The sequence below is a fragment of the Pseudorasbora parva genome, chromosome 18 (genome assembly GCF_024679245.1).
Source record: "Pseudorasbora parva isolate DD20220531a chromosome 18, ASM2467924v1, whole genome shotgun sequence".
NCBI lineage: Eukaryota > Metazoa > Chordata > Actinopteri > Cypriniformes > Gobionidae > Pseudorasbora > Pseudorasbora parva.
Window position 1 is genome coordinate 39,576,859 of NC_090189.1, and position 24,112 is coordinate 39,600,970.

The 24,112-nt window shown below is 40.1% G+C and overlaps 1 protein-coding gene across 2 annotated transcripts in view; it reads left to right on the forward strand.

The window, feature by feature from the left end:
• The window catches only part of cngk (cyclic nucleotide-gated potassium channel), a 126,927-nt gene that overhangs the window by 73,756 nt on the left and 29,059 nt on the right, over window positions 1–24,112 (forward strand). For both annotated transcript variants that reach the window (XM_067424724.1, XM_067424725.1), the window contains 6 exons: window positions 94–156; window positions 6,092–6,213; window positions 6,310–6,479; window positions 8,630–8,714; window positions 22,388–22,450; window positions 22,704–23,356. In XM_067424724.1, coding sequence (XP_067280825.1) covers window positions 94–156; window positions 6,092–6,213; window positions 6,310–6,479; window positions 8,630–8,714; window positions 22,388–22,450; window positions 22,704–23,356 — 1,156 coding nt within the window. The remainder of the gene's footprint in view (window positions 1–93; window positions 157–6,091; window positions 6,214–6,309; window positions 6,480–8,629; window positions 8,715–22,387; window positions 22,451–22,703; window positions 23,357–24,112) is intronic.

Here is a 24,112-nt window from a genome sequence, read left to right on the forward strand (position 1 = left end):
CTTAAACTTTCTAGCTCTAGCTCTAAAATGACATTTTGGAATTATTTTAATCGTTGTTGTTATTAATTATTGACCTTTTTAAATATTTTTTAGTGTTTGAATGATGAACTTTCAGAAGTTGTTGGACAATATCAGAAGGGAATGTATTTTGGAGAGGTAATATTTAAATATATTGTTTCATTTAATATCAATTTCTTTCATGCTACATTAGTGGCTGGCGCTATGGGAACTGGAAAAAATCTTGGGTACAATCATGCCAGATCATTTTATTGGCAAATGTAAGTGTGCCACCTTGTTCAAATCTTCTGGATGTCTAAATATCCTAATCTTTACTTAAGTGCACATGCAGCAGCCACTACAGTAATTGCACAAGTGTGCAAAATTATCCCATGTCCAGAAATGCCCACGCACAGTCCAATAAATCCAAATTATTATAGATAATATAATTCTGGTGCTGCTTTAAACGCAGCCTTTGAGATGACTGACTACAAGATCCTCCTTTCCCACTATAAACCTTTTAGTAGGTTTAAAAGGTTCTGGGGTCTCATTTATAAAACTTTGTGTAGATTTCTTCCTATAAGTGTACGTACGTACAAAAGCTGCGCAAAAACCCCCTTTATAAATAACACGCAGCAGCAGATTATGCATACGTGCTTCTCCACCCTGTCTCCTCCCCAAAATCTCCATATGGAGCTTACAACGCCTAGTTTTACTATGCATGACCTCATCTGCATATCATTTGCATGCATATTCCCATCCACGTGACATCATGTTTAACACTGTCAAAGGTAAAAGACATTGAAAAATATTAGATACGGACTATAAATGCTATTTGTGCCTTACACATTATATTGCTGAATATCATTCAATATCCTTTTTATGTTTTAGAATATATATTAGTGATCGACCGATATATCAGATTCCCGATGTTTTTCCCGATATTTAAGCATTTTCCCATAATCGGGTATCGGTTTTGTAATATCGGATTTCCCGATAAATGGCGCCATCTTGTGGACGTTTTGAGAATTGCATACAAGCGCGCCATTAACGGACTGTCTGAGGGGAGATGAGTCAACAACGGTGTTTAAAGGTAAAATAACCCGCATCCCTTAATTAATAAACTTTGTTTGACATAACATTAATGCACAATTGAGATATGCACAAATAAGATGTTATGAGATGATATTATATAGTTTAAACTTGGCACTGTAGAGACGACTCACTTGAAGAGTCGTCAGGTAATCCGTTATGTCACAATAAAGATGTAACTTCACATGAATGAAACAAAACAGCCATGAATGAGAGCATGTTGGAAGTAAAAGCACCGAATTTCTTTCTTTCTGTGTGTTTATGCTCAGTTGCATTCAGCCGTTCACTCACCGAGTTGTTGCTCCAGCATATATGCTAACGTTACCTTAGGCTATGTAGGCTAAACAAGACCGACTCGTTTAAAACTCCTAATATTAACGTCTGCTATATAACATTTATATAATAAATATCTTATTATTTACAGCTCCGTGAAAATGAATTATTAGGCCACCATGAATGAGAGCATGTTGGAAAGCGCTAAACTTATTTCTCTCTCTGTGTTGTTTATGCTCTGTCGCATTCTCTCACGGAGTTGCTGCTCCAGCATAGGATAGTCACCGTATTTAAACAAGACCGACTCGTTTAAAACTCCTAAGTATATTAACGTCTGCTATATAACATTTATATAACAAAATATCTTATTAATTACAGCTCTGTGAAAATGAATTATTAGGCCACCATGAATGAGAGCATGTTGGAAAGCGCTAAACTTATTTCTCTCTCTGTGTTGTTTATGCTCTGTCGCATTCTCTCACGGAGTTGCTGCTCCAGCATAGGATAGTCACCGTATGTAAATAAGACCGACTCGTTTAAAACTCCTAAATATATTAGCGTCTGCTATATAACATTTATACAATAAATATCTTATTAATTACATCTCCGTGAAAATGAATTATTAGGCCTATCTCCGCGAGATGTGTAAGTTAAACGCAGAGATGAAAACAGCGCTGTCGTCAGCATTTCATAGACATACACAAACATTAATTTTGATACCGTACTAGATGAGATAAGAAAAAGAAACAAACCCGCGAATACATCATAGCTATTACAATTCCAGAGAATATTCAATCATTAGTCTATTAAACACATAAACCTTTTAAAACTGTAGTTTAAAATGAATGCTTATATTTATGCTCATAGTTATGGGGATTTGATAGACTCAACTCTCATTTATGTTCTCCATTTGAAAATATTAGACTTTATATATGTATTTTGCCTGTTGTTAATATGGCATTTATAAATAAAAAGTTGAAACAGCATTAATGTTAAAAAGACTGCACTGTATTTAAAAAAAAGCACATTTTTTTCAGACTATTTATTGATGTAGATGTCTTTTGTTCTGTATGTAAGGGAGTGAAACCGCAAAAATTACAGTGTTTAAAAAGCGCAGTTAAGTGCTGTTGCTGTAATTGTAAAAAACAGAAATAACACAATAAATAAATATCGGTTCTATATATCGGGTTATCGGCACATAAACATCCAAATAATCGGCATCAGTTATAAAAAATCAATATCGGTCGATCACTAATAAATATATCAAAATATCCATAAAAACATAAATAAATAAAGTGTTATTTTAGGCTAAATAAAAATATTAGCCTAAAATAATACTTAAATAATACCTTTAATAATACCTTTAATACTTATTACTACTTTATTTTCAAACTTAAACATTTTTATGTTTTAATCTGGACTACAACATGCCCTAATTATTAGAATTTGTTTGATTATTTGTTATTGTTCAGTCAAACTTTGAGACATACGACTTCATTAGTTAACATGTTAATTCATTATTACCAAACTGACAATGAAAAATACTTATAAAGAATTAATTATTCTAAGTAATGTTAATTTCTTAGTTACTGTTTAATAACATTAAAATCTAAATCAAAATAACTTTTTTAATGGACCTAAGATAAAACTAACAATGATCAGTATTTCTTAATCAACATTACCAAAAACATTATACTTTCTGTACCAAGTGTAGCTATTGCTCAATCTTAGTAAATGCATTAAATAATGAGACCTTATATTCATTTGTTACCTGCTGTTCTTTATAGCCTAATTCTTTTGCACTTTAACCTGTTTGAAAATTTTAGTTTTACAGCTCTGGAAAAAAATTAAGAGACCACTTAACATTCATTTCTCAATTTTTTCCAGAGCTGTATATATTTTTGGTGCATTATTGTATTTAAACATTCAGTTATTTTTGTTATTATAAAAATAGTTCTTAAAGCTGTTATGCTATGACAACACTTTTTTTGCAATTTATTTCAATATCGTGATAATATCATATACCGCGATAAAAGCTTCAGCAATTAAGCGCAACATGAAAAATTGATATCGGCACATGCCTATTGTCAATATAGTGATATGTCAAAATTATTTAGTTTAAAATGAAACCATTGTAATCCTGATAGTATTCACTTTATTATTTTATTTTATTTTTTTACAAATTAGTTGCCAGATTTTTGTATCCTAAATCTCGCTACATGTACAGTCCCTGACAAAAGTCTTGTCGCTTATCTATTTTCTAGAAAAACCTTATATTAACCTGACTTTTAATTAATTCATTGGTGTTAGAAATAGCTCATATGAAAAGCTAAAACCCTCCCAAATGATGTTTAATGCACTGAAATAAATAATTTTCACAGAAAAAATATTTATCATTTAATCAAGACAGAAAGGTCAAATTTTGGCAAGACAAAAGTTTTGTCGCCTATACAGAAATTGAACAAATTTACTGCAAATACAAAAATATGTCAGCAAATTAAGTTGTGGTGCTATGAGATCCAAATTTAATATCTTGTATGACTTCCATGAGCTTGAAGGACTGCATCCATGCGGTTTGGCAAGGATTCATACAATTTATTGATGAAGTCATCAGGAATAGCTAAGAAAGCAGTCTTGCATGCCTCCCAGAGTTCATCAATATTCTTTGGTTTCGTCTTCCATGCGTCCTCTTTCATCCTACCCCACATATGCTCAATGATGTTCATGTCTGGTGACTGGACTGGCCAATCCTGGAGCATCTTGATCTTCTTCGCCTTGAGGAACTTTGATGTGGAGATGGAAGTATGTGATGGAGCACCGTCCTGCTGCAGAATTTGGCCTCTTTTATGGTTGGGAATATAAGAGGTAGCTAAGATTTCTTGGTATTTTAGACTATTGATGTTGCCTTCCACCCTGCTGATCTTTTGCACACCCCCATACTGGATGTAACCCCAGACCATGATTTTTCCGCCACCAAACTTCACTGTTTTCTGGGTGAATCTCGGATCCATTCGGGCACCAGTAGGTCTCCTGCAATATTTGCGGCGACTGTGGTGTAATTCAACAGAAGATTCATCTGAAAAATCCACCTTCTGCCACTTTTCCAGCGTTCATCCTTTTAGCAGGCTGTGGGCCTTGGCAAATGCCACACGGTTTTTCAATTGTCTTTTGTTTAGTGCTGGCTTCTGGGCACTGATTCGACCATGGAGGCCATTTCGAGACAGAATCCGACAAACTGTTCTGATTGACACAGGGACTTCAGGTGACCAGGTCTCGTGGAGCTCTGCTGCAGTGGAAAATGGGCTGGCCTTTGATTTTCGAGCCAACAAACGGTCCTCTCGAGCAGTTGTCTTGCGGGGTCTGCCTGACCTGGGCTTGTCAAAAACGTCTCCAGTCTCTTCAAATCTTTTTTTTTTTATCCTCTGTACTTGACGCTGAGACACATTGAAGGTGTCTGCCACATCAGCAGTGGATCTGGTCTTCAGCCTCTTGATAATCAAAACTTTAGTCTCAGGGTGAATCTTAGGCATGTTTGCAGAGGTCTAGTTGCAGTTGATGTGAAGGTGTAGTGTACTGGGGTTCTTTTTATACACACTTGAGACCTAATTGATCCATTATTAGTCACAGGTGAAGCTCATATGACAAGGTGGCAACACTTATGTCTTTGCAAAAATTGACTCAATGGGCTTTACCAAGCTGTGAATATTAGAATACTTTTTAAAAGTTTAGTTTTTCACTGAAACATTATCACAAAAGCTAGTGGGATTAAAATGAGCCATTTCTTGTAAAAAAATCTTGATTAGAAATATATTTCAGCGGCACATTAGGTCAATTTGTACACAAGCGACAAGACTTTTGTCAGGGACTGTATTCTGTTAATCCCAAACCCTGGATATATGTTATAAAATTGGCTCAAAATATCAAACATGTTTTGATATCCTCCGACTGGATGGAGACATAGTCTGAAGCTTAGCATTGCTGAACATTAAGCAACGTTGTAACATTGCTAGCAACATTGGCGGCTCATCTAGACTGCTAATCAGGGCCAAACATCTGAGCATAAGTCATGTAGTGTATACTCATTATCACGGTTCTCATCAATACCAGTATATTGTGGCACCCTTAATGACAGGGCTGGCATCCACTTGAAAAGCACCTGCAGCGGAACATTTCTGAGATATGGGACAAAACTCTGCTGGATGCTTCATTGTCTTGGTGATGGTAATTGTGTGGTATTCTGTCTATAATTGCGAGAATTGTTTTGTTTTCTCCCTTCTTGACTGAAACATGGCACTCCTCAGAGCAGCAGTCAGTTTTCTGATCTCCTGTCCTGTCAGTTTGTCTGGAACGTACATAGTAGAGTGGCACATTTGCAGGACATTCCCACAGCTGATGCAGCAAAATGTGTCTGATATAAAGGAATCTGCATAAGCTTGTTTTCTTTAATGAAGGAATGTCATGCTTTGCAGCTTGGGCACTACTGTATTTTTGCTAAAATATTATTCGCTCCATCAGCAGAAAATCTGTTGGGGTGGGGCTTGAACACCCATCTGCCAATAAATTGCTGTGATTTTATTCAGGCTTCAGTCACTCTGGGCGGAGTAAGCTAGTTCCCATAGTGTCTTATTCTGAACCTGGGTTATTACTATACACTGTATACATATGCCAGATATTATTTTTTGTGTACATCATTTAAATAAAATAACTTGTCTTAACTTTTTTCCTTCAGATAAGTTTTTTGTTTGGAAAACGAACCACATTGACAGTACAGGCTTTGACATGCTGTGAAATTGTAGTAATTAATTTTGACATGGTCGAAGTACTTCTTGAGAAACATCCCCTATTTAAAAGGTATGTTTTAAAAACTAAGTAGAAACAAGTTACTTATTAGAGTAAAATATCTGTAACATTGAAGAATATTTGATGAGAAAATTGTCAATCTTTTAGGCAAATTGAAGAATTCAGAGGAAATCCAAAAAGCTGCGAGAAATTGATAAGGACTGCGGCAAAAGTAATGAAAAAAAAGCATTGCGACGACCAAGAATCTGATACTGTACAGACACAAAAAATCCCTTTTACATTTCAAGGCCGTAGATATTCCAAGAAGTCCAAATGCTGTGAGTATTTTGAAAGACATAACTGTTATGTTTTGCTTTATTATTGTTCTTCAGTAACACATTCCTGTACAGTATATATCGTCACAATCTGAACACATTCCTTTTGATAAGAATCAGTGAATCTGACTAAACTAATCTTCATAATACTAATTTGGTATTATCTGTAGCTAATGAATTTAGATACTTTTTGATTTGTAACTAATGCTTGCATACACAGCTGACCCAAAGCTATCAAAAGAATTTAGATTTATTTTAAGTCAAGTCAGTTTTATTTTTTCAGTTCACAGAATGTACATAACATTGTATATTATGTACACTTAGCAGTGTTCATTTATCGCTTGGGATTGTGCTGTGACATTTTTTCTGTTAAACTGCTTTGAAACAAACTAGTGCTGTCAATCGATAAAACCCCCCAGAATTAATTGCAATTAATTTTTCTGTAATTAATCAGAAACTTTTTATCTTAGGTCTTTACTTAAGATATAAGTTAATTTAGGATTTTTCACAATTTCGTATTACAGAAGCAAATCTTAACTTGATTTAGGATTCTTATCCTATCTTACAAAATCTAATTTTATCTGTAGTTAGGACATCTTAAACCGCTCCTTTGAGTTTGGTAATCAACTGTTAGGTCTGTTACCAAGCAGCCAATAACGCGCAAACTGCTTCTAAGGTAAACTTAAAATCAAAATGGAGTAACAACGGTGTGCTTTTAATTCCAGTGCGGCCGAAATTTAAATTTTGATAAGCTTCCTTTGAAAAGTTAAAGCCTGTTTCATATTATAAAAAAAAATATTAAATCTGTTTAAATTTAGCTTTAAAAAAATTTATACGAAACTGTTTGATATTCGCAAATGTAGGGACCGTCTCTAAGTTACTTAAGACATTAGTATGTACATTTTTAACTTCAATAGCCTTTGAACAGAATGACAGAATGTATCAAAACTAACTGTAAAGTGTTCATCTAGGTGTCCGCTATGATGTACACCTTTTACATATTCCGTTCAAATGCTTTTGAAGTTAGAAATGTGTAGGCATACCAATGTTGTATGTAACTTTAGAGACAGTCCATAAATTTGTGAATATCGAACGCTGTGATTATGGGGCTTTTCAACCGAACCAGGAAAGGAAATGCCTCCGCACTTAATTAAATAGACCTACAACCAATCAGAGCAACAGAGTAAGTGATGTATGTTGAGCGACGCATAGCTGTCAACAGAAATCAACTGCACGCACGCTGGAAGAAGTAGAAGAAGAAGATGAGTGTAATCGATCTTTGCCTGTGTTGTAAAAAGAATTTAAGGATACACGGAGTACTTACCAATATGATCATCATTTTTGAGAGAAATAGTAAAGGTGAATGCATATACGAACAAGTTCTCCATTTAGGATTAGAACAAATTCAACCCAAGTGCTCTTTTGTGATGTGGATGATTACATTACTGTTGATAATCTGTCCATCATCGTATAAAACCCACCCTGACAATTTGATTGGTTCGAACAACTCTGGTTTGATCATAGTTGCTTCACAATGGATCAAGTCCAGACCGAATTTTCCAGAGCTCAAATTTTGTGTGCGCGTCTTTGGAATTTGGAATCTGAATTTGGCTGGAATTCAGGCTAACAGTACAGAGTTCTGAGAACATCTAGATTACTTAGATTCAATATAACTATAACAACAAATACAAAGAAAATGCAAAGATAAAAGCGTTTCCATCATGCAGCTGGATAACACAAAAACTACCCAACCATGGAAAAAATAACCAAGCAACCAGAGTGTATTGGATCATATTTAATCTCACGTTAAAGCATTCATGTTGACACCTGTAGAACGGATTACAAGTATGATCTCTTTAAGAATAGGTTTGTTTCTATTGCTAACATTAGACACAGTCTTGAGCTTTTTCTGCAACCTATTTCTCTCGCAAAGCTGTTTGACTGTGTTCTACCTGTCATTTTTGTGTTGAATGGCAGACCATCTGAGGTACATTGGTCAGTGTCAACACCATCTATTAAATTAGAATGAATTTATTTTTTATTTAGCCTCACAAATATTCATTTTGTATTTTTGTTTGAAAAGGCTGTAAGGATTTTTTTTTTTCCTAAGCTTATTTTAACTACTATGCATTTACATATAAATCTCTTTCTAGATGTGGAGGACTTTGGAAACATTCCAATGTATGCTGGATCAGAGGAGGAAACCGTTCAAAATAAACAATTCAGACACAGGCCAAAGTAAGCCGAAAGTTATTTTGGTGTGAATAATACAGTTCCCAAAATGTAATAATTGTCCTTTTCATTCAAAGGAACTTGATAACTAAGGTACTTAAGGGGAAGGAAGAAAAATAGTAAAAGAAAATCAAAGTATCATGTTCATGTAGCCTGACAAGCCAGACCAACATCAACATGTTTGGTCTGGAAACTCACCATTGACAGCTCAATCTGAGGGGCGGATAAACGGTTGTCTTTCAAACTCCCTCTGCACGCGATAGGATAGCGCTACAACCAGCCAGAGCAACGAAGGTGAAGCAGAGCTCGTTGATAGATTAAACATTCACCGTATCCGGTCGGCAAAACTCCGAACAAATCTTCCCTTTTTAAGAATGACTTCAGTGCCGTTCTTTGTTTTTTTCTCAGAGAAAAGCTTAACTCCAAGTCTTCCAGAGTCGCGGTCAAAGCTGATTCGAAAGACCGCCGTTCGCCAGTTTCTGTGTTTACTAGAAGCACGCAAAAGCAACTCGGCCATCGTCATTATGGCCCCGCCCACCGACTATACACAAAGTGATTGGCCCGGCAAGAGTTAGGCGAATACAGCGCAGAAGGGTAGAGAGTTGCTAGACAACACTCGCGGGCAGATTAAATTTGCTGCCGCTAGGGTGCGTCTAGATTTCTAGGCTAATGTTCATGTATTATAACAAATGCCTGCAGAGGGCGCCAGCGGCCTGGTGTTGTTACACTTTACAGTAGATCAAATCCTTTTTTAATATTGGCCAAACGATATTTAATTAGAATTTGAACAATCTTTAATATTTGGCAACTTCTTTAACTCTTTCCCCACCAAACACAGAATTTTCCGTTATTTGTGAGTAAATGCTTCCCCGCCAAACACCTCCGAAATGATCTGTTTTTTCCCTGCCAGATGCTAGGAGGCGCTATTAAGCATCTTCTGAATGAGTACAGAATCTCCTGATCTGTGTTTGATCATCACTCTGAATTAGGGATAGGACATTTTGTCAGTTTCTCATTTTGATCATCGATAGGTCTCAAAAACCAGTACTCGTTTAACCGTGGACGGGGCTTGTGCATCTCCGTCATGGAGATATGAATCTATTTTTAGACTGTTACGAAAATTAATGTTGACACAAACACAAGATGTCTGTGCAAATATGAACATATGACTATAAAAAAGAATAACTGCTAGATTATGATGCATGAATGTCTTTGAAAAAAAAAAAAAGAAATAACCTCTAAAATCTATCTCAAATGTGCACGTGAACTTTGCCAAGCTAGTATTTTACAGGCTTGAAAGGGAAACTCATTTTGAATGCACTCTTCCCTTAACAACAACAGTAATACACGATCAACGAAACCACAGATCATTTACAACACTATTACAATCGTGTTCTCATTGTAATGTCAGGCTACATGACAGATTGGCGCTGGACATAATTATATTTTTCATGACCAAAGTATACAGGTATCACTGCGCGTTTTTTTTTAATCCATGAGAAACAACATTAAAAAACTGGCCTACTGTTAAAAAAAATGAGGATAAAACAACACTGCTACGTTATTAATATCATCAATGATATTGAAAAAGAAATAGCCTATCTAAAAAGATTATGACCGTCTCAAATAACCCAGAGTCGATAATGTCGGGCTGTTTGCATTTGAGCTGAAGCTGAAGAGAATGAACACCAGCTGATAATAAAGGCAGCACTTTGCTAGCTGGTTATTAAACTCAACCAAATGCGTCCTATATGAGAATAATCAGATATAAACAAGATATAATCAAGTATTAAACAAGTAATCTTACAACTTGCATCTGTGGAAAAGGATGCAGATGGGCACATGAACTTGACCGCGATCTGATGTAACTTTCTCATTGTGGATTTCCTTTAACAGCTGATACACAGGGAACTAAAGCACAGAGAATACAACATTCAGTCTTAATCGTGTTCTCATTATAAGGCTGTGTATATGACAGATCGGCACTGCACATCTTGCACAGTTTCACTTTATTTCAGCGGGCTGGAAGGTGTGTTTTCTAACGCTAACCAATAAGACCTTATTTATTGCCCAAAATGCCGCAATAACCAATCCGAAAAATAGATAAATATTTTTTTTTTAAGTTAAGGCGATAATCATTTTCATGATCAATCGTCGCTTTCACGTTTGAGTGCTCTAGTGCTCGAGTACTCGAGTGCTCCACCACTGTTGTCCATCCCTACTCTGAATCTGATCTGAATATAGTCTTTAACAAAAAACTTGATTTTCTCAGCTTTTTGTTAAAATTTTAGTTTTTTATGAAACTGACCCATATTCAAGTATTGATAAAAATGAAGATAGAATAAAACATTTGTTTTGTTTAAAAGCATTCAGTCTGTTCTTTTTTGATATATGGCATGCTCAGATATTCATACAACAATATTCTATGGGTCATTACATTTTTGTGAAAATGATCAAAAACCCTGGCGCTGGCTAGCAACTTTTTTTTTTTTAAACGCTGGCGGGGAAAGAGTAAAAAATAGCAACATCAACTGTATTTTTTTGAATAAGAAAATGTGGACATCAAAACATGCAAACAAGCGAGTTTTTAGACTTTTATTTTGAAATCGTGATGAACAGTTTGCATATTTAGAAACATAAGTTAATGTTGTGTTGGCCAATGTTGTGCAAGCTACTCTGGATATGTAATTAAATTACAAAAGTAATTAGTTACATTGCTGTTTACATTACTAGCTCCTACCCCCTCAAAAACAGAATATAATAACCTCTTTAGCCTGCTGCATTAAATTTAGATCTGCTTGTGTTGCATCATACCTTTTACTCCATTTACAGCGTTACGCACTATAACCAATCACACACGACTGTGTTAAGTTTATGCTAATGGCCAATCAGAGGCATTAAAATTAGTAATTGCTTAAAAAAAAACCTCTCCCGAATACTCTCTGTTCGTAGATGGGAAGGAAGGAGGCGGGAACCGGCGAACGTTTCAAAAACATTTATTCAAAAATAAATAAACAAAATGAAAGTAAAACGGGCAGCCCCTCACGGACGACTGCCCGCAAACACACAAAATACAACGTGGGCAGCCCCTCACGGACGACTGCCCACAAACACATAATAACACGTAAAACAAAACATAACATAAATTCCAGGCCTGGTCCTCTCTCGTCTTCCGCTGTCCTTGCTCCTCCTTATATGCTCCCGTCACATGGCCGCGAGACGAGACCGGTGTGCCACGCAGCTGTCACTCGTGAACATTAATCACCGGCCCGCTCTCACGGTCCCTCGCCCAGCTGCTTGCCACACCACATACCCCCATCGTCCCTCGCAGGCCGGGGGGCACTCCCGAGACGGCGCTCTACTCCCCCCCCCCCCCCCTCTCCCGGGGGGGGGGGGGGGGGGGGAAATCACGGCGGCCGCGGCATCTGGGGGTAAGGACAGAGAGGCGAGAGAAATGTAGACGGGAGCACGCGGAGCCCGCGGACGAGAGAGGGGAGAGAGGGAAAAAAGAAAGAAAGAGAAAAAAAATTCTGGTCCGGTTCCCCGACACACTGCCGCTCGGTCCTCACCAGCCGAGAGGCTCTTCCTCGCGGTGCTATGCGATGGTGCTGGACGCCCGGTGGACGGCCCGATCCTCCTCCGCCCCCTGGCGGCCGGCGGTGGATCCTCCTATTGAGGGCAGTCGGCAGCGTGCTCCGCGTTCCCTGCTCCTCCCCGTTCCGGCGGATGGCAGCAGGCTCCGGCCCACGGCGAACGCCGGCAACTCCTCCACTCCCTCCAGGACGGTGCCCACCCCACCTCGACCCAGGGGCACGGCAGCGAGCTCTCCGTCCCACCGGTCTTCACTCGCTCCAGCACCACCGCCTCGGGCAGTCACTCGCGGTCTTTCATCATCCGCGCTGCCCGAACTCCTCAGCACCGCGATCCCCCTCAGCAGCGAGGGCTCTCCGACAGCGCGTCCCTCCTTCCTCCCGGGTTTCGGCACCAATGTAATACAGTTCGTAGATGGGAAGGAAGGAGGCGGGAACCGGCGAACGTTTCAAAAACATTTATTCAAAAATAAATAAACAAAATGAAAGTAAAACCGCGGGCAGCCCCTCACAGACGACTGCCCGCAAACACACAAAATACAACGTGGGCAGCCCCTCACGGACGACTGCCCACAAACACATAATAACACGTAAAACATAACATAAATTCCAGGCCTGGTCCTCTCTCGTCTTCCGCTGTCCTTGCTCCTCCTTATATGCTCCCGTCACATGGCCGCGAGACGAGACTGGTGTGTCACGCAGCTGGCACTCGTGAACATTAATCACCGGCCCGCTCTCGCGGTCCCTCGCCCCGCTGCTTGCCACACCACACTCTCATCATAAACTGATAACAAACAAATTTAGTGATTGTGCTCTTGAGAGTGTTAAAACTAATGTTTTTCTATTTACAATGTATTTTTGCAGCGTTGAGCTATCTAGTCAATCACAAACATATCCGATGATTTCTTGATTGCAATAGCCAATCAGACGTGTTAAAGTTAGAATGAGTTTTTGTCTAATGCTGAGATCTGCATACTTAAATCCTCTCATTATAATTTAACATGAAACATAAGCCCCTTTCACACTGCACGTCGGACCCGCAATATTCTCGGAACATTGCCGGGTCGCCTTCTGTGTGAAAGCAACCATGTCCCGGGATTGATTACCGAATTCGACCCGGGTCGGGGACCTAGTAATATTGCGGGATTCGACCCGAGACGAGCGCTGTGTGAACAAAAGCCGAAACTAGTGCCGCAACGTGTACGTAGTTATCGTGCGACTCCTAGAGCTTGTTTTTTCAATAATACAACCCTGCTGTGCCAGAAGAGCTAGTCGGTGTTTTAAATGCAGAGAGTGTTCGTATACAAAAGAAACTAAAATTAAACAAGCAGAAATGTGCGCAAACTGGACACAAGTCGAGACCACGGAGCTCCTTACTATCCGTGCTGAAGCTGAGATCGCTCGCCATTATACGTCACATACGTATGTCACGTGTCAACTCGACCCGGGACCGTTAAGCGTTGTGTGTGAAAGCGCACATATAACGGTATTTCGCTGGCAGTGTGAATGGGCTAAATCTAGCGGCCCGGGAACAAATGCCGGGTCGCATTATCCGTGTATTTGCCGGAATCGCAGTGTGAAAGGGGCTATAAAAGTGTAGTCAAGTAGGCTAACAGTCTGTCATTTGAATAGTCTATTTATATGCTGGAAAAAGAGAACCGCTTTAAATACAAAGCAATAGTTTAATTATTTGTTGTTATAATCCATTTACAGGTCCAAAAATCTGTAAACATTGTGACTTAATTACTTGATTGATATGCATTTTATTGTATTGAACTGATAAACTATTGAGGCAGTAGTGAAAGTTTTATGAAAATAAAATGAAAATACATGAAAATTTTAAGTCTGCTATGAGTGTGAGTAAATGTGGCGGAAGACAAAACTTATAGTACATTATAACATCTATAAAGACAGCCATCATGCTTTCAATGTGGAACTAGGTAAAGCTAGACAGACCTTCTCAAATATTATAAACAGAAAGATAAACAACACGCACACTCTTTTTGCTACTGTAGGGAGACTAACAATTCTGACACATTCCCAGCGAAATGCTATCAGACAGCAAATGCAGTGAGTTTGCTTCCTTCTTCTCCGAGAAAATCAATAAGATCAGAAAGGCGATCAGCACATCCTTGAGTTGCTATTAAAGTTACTATGTCTGATTTTGAAAGAATTAACTGCAAAATTTTAGAAGAAATGGTACAGCACCTTAAAACATCAACCTGCGCCCTTGACACACTCCCCACTTCTTTTTTCAAACATGTGTTTAATAGTTTAGAAGCAGATCACCTATAAGTGGTAAACTCCTCACTTCTCTTTGGGACTTTTCCAAACTCCCTAAAAACCGTCTTGGATTATGACTGTAACCCATGTTCCCCGAGAGGGACCGAGACACTGTGTAAGTCTAAAGCATGAATTAAAAAAGTCCAATCCTGATTGGTGTTCCGTCATGACATAGTATGTAACTGCATACCCGGAAGGTACAAAGGGATGCAAGAACATAGCACAGATAGCGTTTTGCGATGAAGCGAGCGCTTTGTACCCGATAGCTGTGGCGACGAGATGCAGTGTCTCGTTCCCTCTCAGGCAACATGGGTTATAGTCATAACCCGAGACATTCCCTTCTCGAGGGAACTCGCACTGCGTCATCGAGATGACCGTTTGAAGAACGAGTACCCACTATGCCACACCAATCGCAATCACCTAGTATGAAGCTGAAATTAGGCACACTCTTCCGCTGTCACGTGATGTGGATAGGCATGTGCCGATATCAATTTTTCATGCTGCGATTAATTGATGACGTTTTATCACGATATACGATATTATCACAATATTTAAATAAGTTGCAAAAAAAAGTGTTGCCATAGCATAACAGCTTTAAAGGGGGGGGGGTGAAATGCTGTTTCATGCAGACTGAGCTTTTTACACTGTAAAAGACTTGGATTCCCATCCTAAACATAGACAAAGTTTCAAAAACTAATGTTGGACGTTTGATGGAGTATTTCTGTGTCAAAAATACTCCTTCCGGTTTCTCACAAGTTTCGGCGAGTTTTTTTCGAGTATGGGTCTACTTGACGTTAATAAGAGCGGAAGGTCCTTGTATGGGCCGTACGGGCTCTTCTACGGCCGCGTGACTAGAGCATGCCGTAAACAGTCTTTCAGATGCAGATCCAGTCGTTCGTGAACACTACTGTGGCGCCGCGCTTCTCTTTATTCCTATGGGTGATGTCGAGCGACTTCAACGCTTCAGCACAGCATTCCGGGAAGGCAGCGCTGCATTTGAACCGATTTGAACGCAGAAATGACGGGAAGCTTCACAACATCGTTTCAGTTGCGTCTCAAAATGGATTTACACGCCACTGCTGTCAGGACTTTACCAAATCATACCAAAGAAGTGTGTTTTTGACGGAGCAGTCCCAGCGATAAAGCTTCGGTCCTGCTTTGGAAGCAGCCGGTGAGTTAACTTAAACTGCTTCAAATGTCTCTGCTTTTGGCTACGGACGCATGAGTAAACGTCAGTAAACGACACGATCGCGTGCTTCGTCATTCAAATGCGCTAACGGTTACTCCATTGTTGTTCTGTATAACTTTACACTAGTCTGACTCTGACGTGCAAAACCGTTTTGCTTGCTACTTCTAAGGTCTAACTTAGTCACATACAATAGTCCATAAACCGAATCATGTCCTCATAAACTGCGAGTAAAGACACACAGAGGCCCCTAAATACAGTACATACCACAGAGATGGACGTCCTGATGTTGCCGTTTCTCGTGTTCAATTTATTTCTGCCTCAGATTTGATTGTGGATCATTATCTGTATTAGCTGAGATAGATGGGTTTCTCCACGCTTGAGGACGTCACCGCTTTGTGTGCACTCGTCATTCTTTAGCTCCGCCCACACGATACGCCTCCAGGCGCTCGGTTTTTTCCGGAAAGACTCGGAACAGCCTATATTTCTTTTATAAATATGATAAAACTAAAGACTTTTCGGAGATATGAAGGATGCAATACTACTCTATAGGTACTCAAGATTGACATGAGATTGACTGAAACTGAGTGTTTCACCCCCCCTTTAAGAACTATTTTTGTAAGAACAAAAATAACTGAATGTTTAAATACAATAATGCACCAAAAATATATACAGCTCTGGAAAAAAATTAAGAGACCCCTCATTGAGAAATGAATGTTAAGTGGTCTCTTGATTTTTTTCAGAGCTGTAAAAGTAAAATTTTCAAACAGATTAAAGTGCAAAAGAATTAGGCTATAAAGAACAGCAGGTAGGCTTACAAATTACAATAAGGGCTCATTAGTTAATGCATTAACTAAGATTGAGCAATAGCTACATTTGGTACAGAAAGTATAATGTTTTTGTTAATGTTAGTTAAGAAATACTGATCATTGTTAGTTTTATCTTAGGTCCATTAAAAGTTATTTTGATTTTGATTTTAATGTTATTAAAAAGTAAAAAGAAATTTACATAGAATGATAAATTCTTTATAAGTATTTTTCATTGTCAGTTTGGTAATAATGAATTAACATGTTAACTAATGAAGTCGTATCTCAAAGCTTTACTGAACAATAACAAATAATCAGAGCAGTTCTAATCATTGGGGCATGTTGTAGTCCAGATTAAAACAGAAAAATGTTTAAATTTGAAAATAAATAGCCTATTAAGTCTTTAAGTATTAAGTATTTGGTGCTGTGATGAACAACATTGAGATTACAAAAACGAATGGTTGTTTTAAAAACTACACGCGTTTATGTTTGTTTGCTGGTTCCCGGGGTAACAGCCGCATTCCGCAGTTCATCAGCGCCCTCTGCTGTCACTGTGCGGCACTTCAGCAGCGCGTCTCCTTCACTCGTTCAGTCATGTGCAAACTCACGTTGGGCTTGTTTATATCTGAGCGCGTGTCCCTTTGACGCAGAATACAGCGGTGTTGAGCATTTATACGATTGATGGGCAAATTATTCTTGAGTGCATTATAAAAAAATTATAAATTGTTAATAAATTATTATTTACGATATTTTAAAGTGCCCACGATAACAATATTGTGCATATTCATTATCGTGCTAAATCGCATTATCGAAAATCGGCACATGTCTAGATGTGGAGGATGGAAGGCCTGAAGATAGCCTGGAGTCAGGTGCAAGATGGCCTTATCTCTGCCTGGGGCAAACTCCAAGCAAGTTGGCGTAATTGCCAAAGCCTGGAGGTCCCCCACTCTCCTCAGAGAAGTGATGGCAAGGAGAAAGGCCACCTTGAGTGTCAGGTTCTTGGCCTTGGCCAACTACAGCGGCTCGAAGGGGGCTTCGGCCAACCCCTCGAGCCAGTGGGTGGAAAGCCCCAATGGCAGTCATGTACACCTTAAGTGTGGACGGGCTAAGCCCGGCGGAGAAGCGATCTTGGAGGGACTCCAGCACTAAAGCCACAAGGCAGTTAACTGGGTCTACCTCACATTCTCTACACCAAGTGGAAAACACATTGCACTTCAGGTTGTACAGCCTCCTGGTTGAAGGAGCCCTGGAGCTGAGTAAGGTCTCCACGACACCCGCTGACAAGCCCTCTCCTAGGTACTGGGCCCCCTCAGGGACCAGACCCATAGGGTCCACAGCTCTGGCCGGGGGTGAAATATTGTGCCCCCTGCCTGAGACAGCAGATCCCTCCCTGCCATGGGAGGCCGTCTAGCTGGTCGAAGATGTGGGAGAACCGAACTCGGGTCGGCCACCAGGTTGCTACCAAGAGCTTCAGGGAGAAGTGCAATTGGGGGAATTAAGAGCCTTGGCCACATCTGTACCGAGCGGGGCTGGATGCCTGAGGGAAAACCACAGTGGACAGTGAAGAGACGTGAAGAGATCCACTTCCACCAGGCTGAACCTCTCGCACGTGGCCTCCACCACCTCTGGATGGAGCAGCCCCTCCCCGGCCCTCAGCCCCTGCCTCAACAGGATGTCCACTCCCTGGTTTTGGTCCCCGCAGATGTACGTCGTCCTGAGGAATGACAGTTTCCCCTGGGGACACAGGAGGACCTGGTGTGCCAGTTTGCACAGAGGGCGTGACCTCAGGCCCCCCTGTTGATTCAGATACAATACCATAGCCGTATTGTCGGATCGTATCAGGACATGGTGGCTACGGATGTCCAGGAAAAAGCTCCTCAGAACCTTGTAGAGTGCCAGCATCTCCAGGCAGTGATGTGCCAGGAAGAATGCTGGGTCCCCCACAGACCTCTCGCAAAGCGGCCTTCCATGAACGCGCCCTAGCCAGTGAGGGAGGCATCTGTTGAAACGGTCCTCTTGCAACATGATACTCCCAAATCCAGCCCCTAGAACAGGAACCAATATAATGAGGGAACGAAGGCATTACCCTGATCACACTGAAGGAAGGAATTTCCTCTCTGGGAAAACCCCTTGGTCTTCAGCCAGGACTCTAAGGGTCTCATGAGGAGCAGGACAAATGGTATCATGTTGGACACTGCGGCCATGATACCCAGTAGTCTCTGAAACTGCTTCACAGTGAGGCTGCGGCCTTGCTTCCCTATGGAGACTGCCACAAGTATGGACTCAATATGCGCAGGGGACAGCTGTACCCGCATCGTCGTCAACTCTCATACAACTCCCAGGAACGTAGTCCGCTATGAGGGTGTCAACACGCTTTCCTTCGTGTTAAGTCTCAGCCCCAAGTACTTTATATAAACCAGAACGACATCCCGATGCCGAACCACCATCTCGCACGACTTGCTCCAGAATAAGCCAGTGGTCGATACAACCGAGTACATGGATGGCCTTGCGTCTCACTGGAGCCAGTGCTGCATCCATGCACTTTCTCAACATGTAAGGGGAAATAGCTAGGCCAAAGAGAAGAACCCGATATTGGTACGCTTTGCTCCCAAAAGCGAACTTCAGGAACTTCCTGTGGGCAGGAAGGATAGAGCTGTGGAAATTTGCGTCTTTGGATCCATCGTGACGAGGATGATTCAAGTACCTCAGATCTATTAAGGGACACAACCCCCCATCTTTTTTGGGAACAATGAAGTAGTGGCCATAAAAGCCGGACTCGCTGTCTGGCTGAGGGATACACTTTATGGCCTCCTTTAACATCAGAGAGCACACTTCCTGTTCCATAAAATGCCACTGGGCTGGGCACACCACAGTTCAGACCACACCAATGAACCTCGGCGGTGGAACAATGAACTGCAGCCTGTACCCTTTGCCCATGGTACACAGGTCCCATGAAGATATATTCGGGAGGCATAACCATGCAACGAGGGGAACCAGCCTCTCGAGGCTGGCCTCTGGTACCCACCGAGCCCCTGTGCGACCCCCTGAGGCGGCTACCCGGCAGAGCTTAGTCAGGGAGGATTTTCGGTGTGCGAACGCGTTTGATGCCCAGCTGCAGGTCTTTCTAGAGGCGGCTGGAGCAGCATGCGTTCGCTGGAAAACGATGTGGCCCGAGCGTCGTAGACGGTGGATCGCAGCATCGACTTCCAGAAAACTCCACGGAGGAGGCAACCTCGCATGCCTCGCACCAAACAGTATCACATGTACACCGTTTGGGTGTTCACTCTTATTGCAGACCCGTAATCTAGGCGCTGCCTCGGCAACGCGAGATCAAGCATTGCATTATGAAGTGCGAGCTCTCGTTTACCTCGATGCTAAGCATGTCTAATTCTTGAAATCGGACCGCTCAAGCATCTTGTTCTCCAACCCCAGGTAAGAAGCCGCAGCGCGGGCTTCCACACAGTGAAATAGAAAATCTGAACTGTCAGACGAGGACTGAGAAAGTGCTTCAGCAGTCCTGACAAGTCCATCTGCGAGCCCACTGATCTACGCCGCCGTGCTGCCTCAACAAAGAACATAACCATGGGGCTCCCAAAGCTGCCCGCTTCATAAAATACTCTTTTGGACAAACAACACCAAATAGACAAACAATTCATACACAGAGTGCCTAGCCGAAAAGCAAAAGGCTATCTGAGCTATTTACCGGCGTCCCTTTGTACCTTCCGGTTATGCCATCACATACTACGTCATGACGCAACACCAATCAGGATTGGACTTTTTTAATTAATGCTTCAGACTTGTTACACTGGGGGCGTACCCCAACCTGTCATCTTGGTGATGCAGTGCGAGTTTCCTCGAGAAGGGAACGCAGAAGTTAAGCCTCTCCTGGAAAAGAGAAATCTGGATAACTCCATATTGAGCAACTACAGACAAATATCAAATCTCCCCTTCATATGCAAGATCATTGAAAAGGTGTTTTTTAAATCAGCTGAACAAATTCTTAAGCTCAAACAGATACTTTGAAAATTTTCAATCTGGTTTCCGACCGCATCACAGCACAGAGACAGTGCTCATAAAGATAATAAAATGATATTCGCTTAAATACTGGTACAGGCAAAACATCAATTCTGGTACAACTGGACCACAACATACTTCTAGACAGGCTGGAAAACTGGGATGTTCTCTCTGGGATGGTCCTCAAATGGTTCAGGTCATACTTAGAAGGGAGAGATTATTATGTTTGTATAGGTGACCATAAGTCTAAATGGACATCCCTGACACGCGGAATCCCAGTCAATTGTCAATTCTTGCACTTCTCCTATTCAACCTGTATATGCGGCCAATGAGCCAAATAATGAAAAAGAACAAAATTGCTTACCACAGCTATGCTGACGACACTCAGATCTACTTAGCACTATCACCTAATGACTACAGCCCCATGAAGTTAACAACTGGATGTGCCAAAACTATCTTCAGTTAAACAAAACCAAAATCACTACATTTGGAAACAAAGATGAAATTCTCAAGATGAATGCATATCTTGAGGCTAAAGGTTTAATAACAAAAAATCAAGTTAGAAATCTTAGTGGGATTTTGGAGTCTGACCTGAGTTTCAGTAGTTATGTTAAAGCAATAACTAAATCAGCATAATATCATTTGAAAAATATTGCAAGAATGAGATGCTTTGTCTACAGGATAGACTTAGAGAAACACGTTCATGCTTTCATCACCAGTAGGGTGGGCTATTCTAATGGTCTTCTCACAGGCCTTCCCAAAAAGACCATTAGACAGCTGCAGCTCATACAGAACGCTGCTGCCAGGATTCTGAGCAGAACCAGAAAATATAACCATATCACACCAGTACTCAGGTCTTTACACTGACATTTAGGATCGATTTTAAAGTGCTATTACTTGTTTATAAATCACTCAATGACCTAGGACCTCAATACATTGCAGATTGCTGATTAAATACAAACCCAACAGATCACTCAGATCATCAGGTCAAGTCAGTTAAAAAATACCAAGACTTCACTCAAAGCAAGGAGAGTCTAGTTTTAGCTATTATGCCAGCTGTAGTTGGAACCAGCTTCCTGAACAGATCAGATGTGCTCCAGCAGTAGCCACATTCAAATCCAGACTCAAAACACATCTGTATAGCTGTGCATTTACTGAATGAGCACCGTGACACTGTATGTCTGGCTGATTGCACCTTATCTTAGCTATGCATCATAGTTTTATTCTTTTTATAACAGTTTTAGTTTACCTTTGTTCTTATCTTTGGTTATTTTAATTTTATATGTTCTTTTGAGTTAAATATGATGAGTGAAAACTGGGTTCTATGGAAAAAAATTGACAAAAAGGTTTGAGTATGTGGAAATCTGTGGAAAGGTATGAGTGAAAATGGTATAATAAGTGAACAAGAAGGTTCTTGAGTAAAAATCAGGGAATAATAATTTAAATGGATGTTATGAACGTGTTTAAGACAGAAATGAATTAGGTGTTCTAATAAGATGGTACATGTATGTAGACTGTAAACAGAAGGATGTTTTATTTTTATTTCTGACCAGTGACCACTATTGCGTATTTTTATTTTTATTTTAATTATCTTTATCACTGTTTTAATTATTCTCCTTTCCGATTTGTAATTCTTACACATGGTGTTCTTAATTCTCATGGATATGTTATAACTATTTTAATTCATTTCTATGTAAAGCACTTAGAATTGCCATTGGGTATGAAATGTGCTATACAACTAAACTTGCCTTGCCTTAAATGGTGTGGGTGAACTAACTATTTTTGTTTTTGTCTCTACAGCACTTTAATGGAGCACATTATATATTTCTTCACGTTTTCATGCCCATCCTCTTTCTTAATGAGGTAAATGCACTGCTACTGGGGTGTTGTAATTATACTGAATCATTAAAGATGTTGAAAATAATGAAGTTACATCAGAAATATATATATATTTTTTTACAATTAGCTGATTAAAATTGTAAATTAGCTGATTGTAAAACATTTTTGCTACATTATTTTAACTCTACAGTGAGTTTTGAGCACCTTTAGGAAGTATTACAGTACGTCCCATTTTGAGCAATATGATTTATTTATTTATTTGTGCATTTTTTTGCAGGAGTTCCATTTTGCCCAGCAGTGCATTTTATGTCAAATGGGAGCTTTTCCGGAGCCTGTTAGCTGTTGCTGTCAGCATCGCTTCCTCATTGCTTTTTTCATTTCTTCACTTCAGAATGGAACTGTGGATTGTTTGTTACATTCTTGGACTGTTTTGTTGGGTGGACATCTATCTTCGCATGCATGTTGCTTTCTATGTAGGCAATGATCTCAAAGTTGACACCTTGGAAACAGCATGTAACTACATCAAAACCGGGTTCTTTGCGGATTTCATTACCTGCTTTCCTTGGGAACTTTTGGGTTGGATTGTGATTTCACCGTTCAGTGAGAATGGCTTTTATGCCAGTTATGAAGCGCTGCATCTTTATGCATACTTCAGGATTCCACATATTTTCCAGTTATATCGAGTTCCCTTTGTATTTTCATTCTTGCAGGCTGACCTCGCTGCAGCAACGAACATCATTTGTTTTTGGAAGCTGGCCTTATATTTTTTTCTTTTTTTGCACTTGAGCACTTGTATTATCTTTGCAAGTGCATGCCCTTTACTAGACATTTATGGAAACACAAGTAATTATTTATTACCATTGATAAAGCACAACTGCAAAAGATTGTCCTGGGTGACACACTTGGATACCACGTTTGATATGGATTTTAGTAGGTGTTGTTTGACAATTTAAACAATTTCATGTTTTATTCATAATGTTTTACATATTGCTATGGGCAGATTTACTAACAGCTACGCATTCAACTTGACATCATGACTTTGCGTAAACATACACGCCACTTTCTAAAGCCAAGTGGTGTATTGTCTGTACGCTATTTGAGCTATCCGCGTGAATGTCTGCGCCTAAACTAACCATCATCTCTGCATGTATTGTCTACGCCATGTGATTCCGCCAACCTGATCTCACAGAATTAATATTTATAGCCGAATTTTATATTTTGGACCAACTAACTCCACTCCTACCCTAAACCTACCAACTCCCAACAATATAAAACACATAACAGGCAATTACATGTACAGTAACATGTATTTATTGCAAAAACAGACCAAAAGACAGTATAAAAGTATTAACTCATGTTAGATTCCAAGTCTTCTGAAGTCATACGATATCTTCATGTGAAGAACAGAGTTGATCTTAATGTTTTAGTTGTTGAAATGATGACGCGCCCCTTTGTGAAGAGAACACACGCACTCGTTAATATTTCTCATTCAAATGATACACGAGACGACGATTAGAATGAAGCGATCGGTACACACAAGAGCCAATGGCCTTTTGCAATCAAAGCTGACGTAATGACGCAATTGGGCACGAGACACACGAGAGCCAATGCTGTCAAAGCTGATGTGACATTTCTTCCAGCGGCAATATTTGAAATGTATTATTGATCTTTGCCGAATGGACTCTG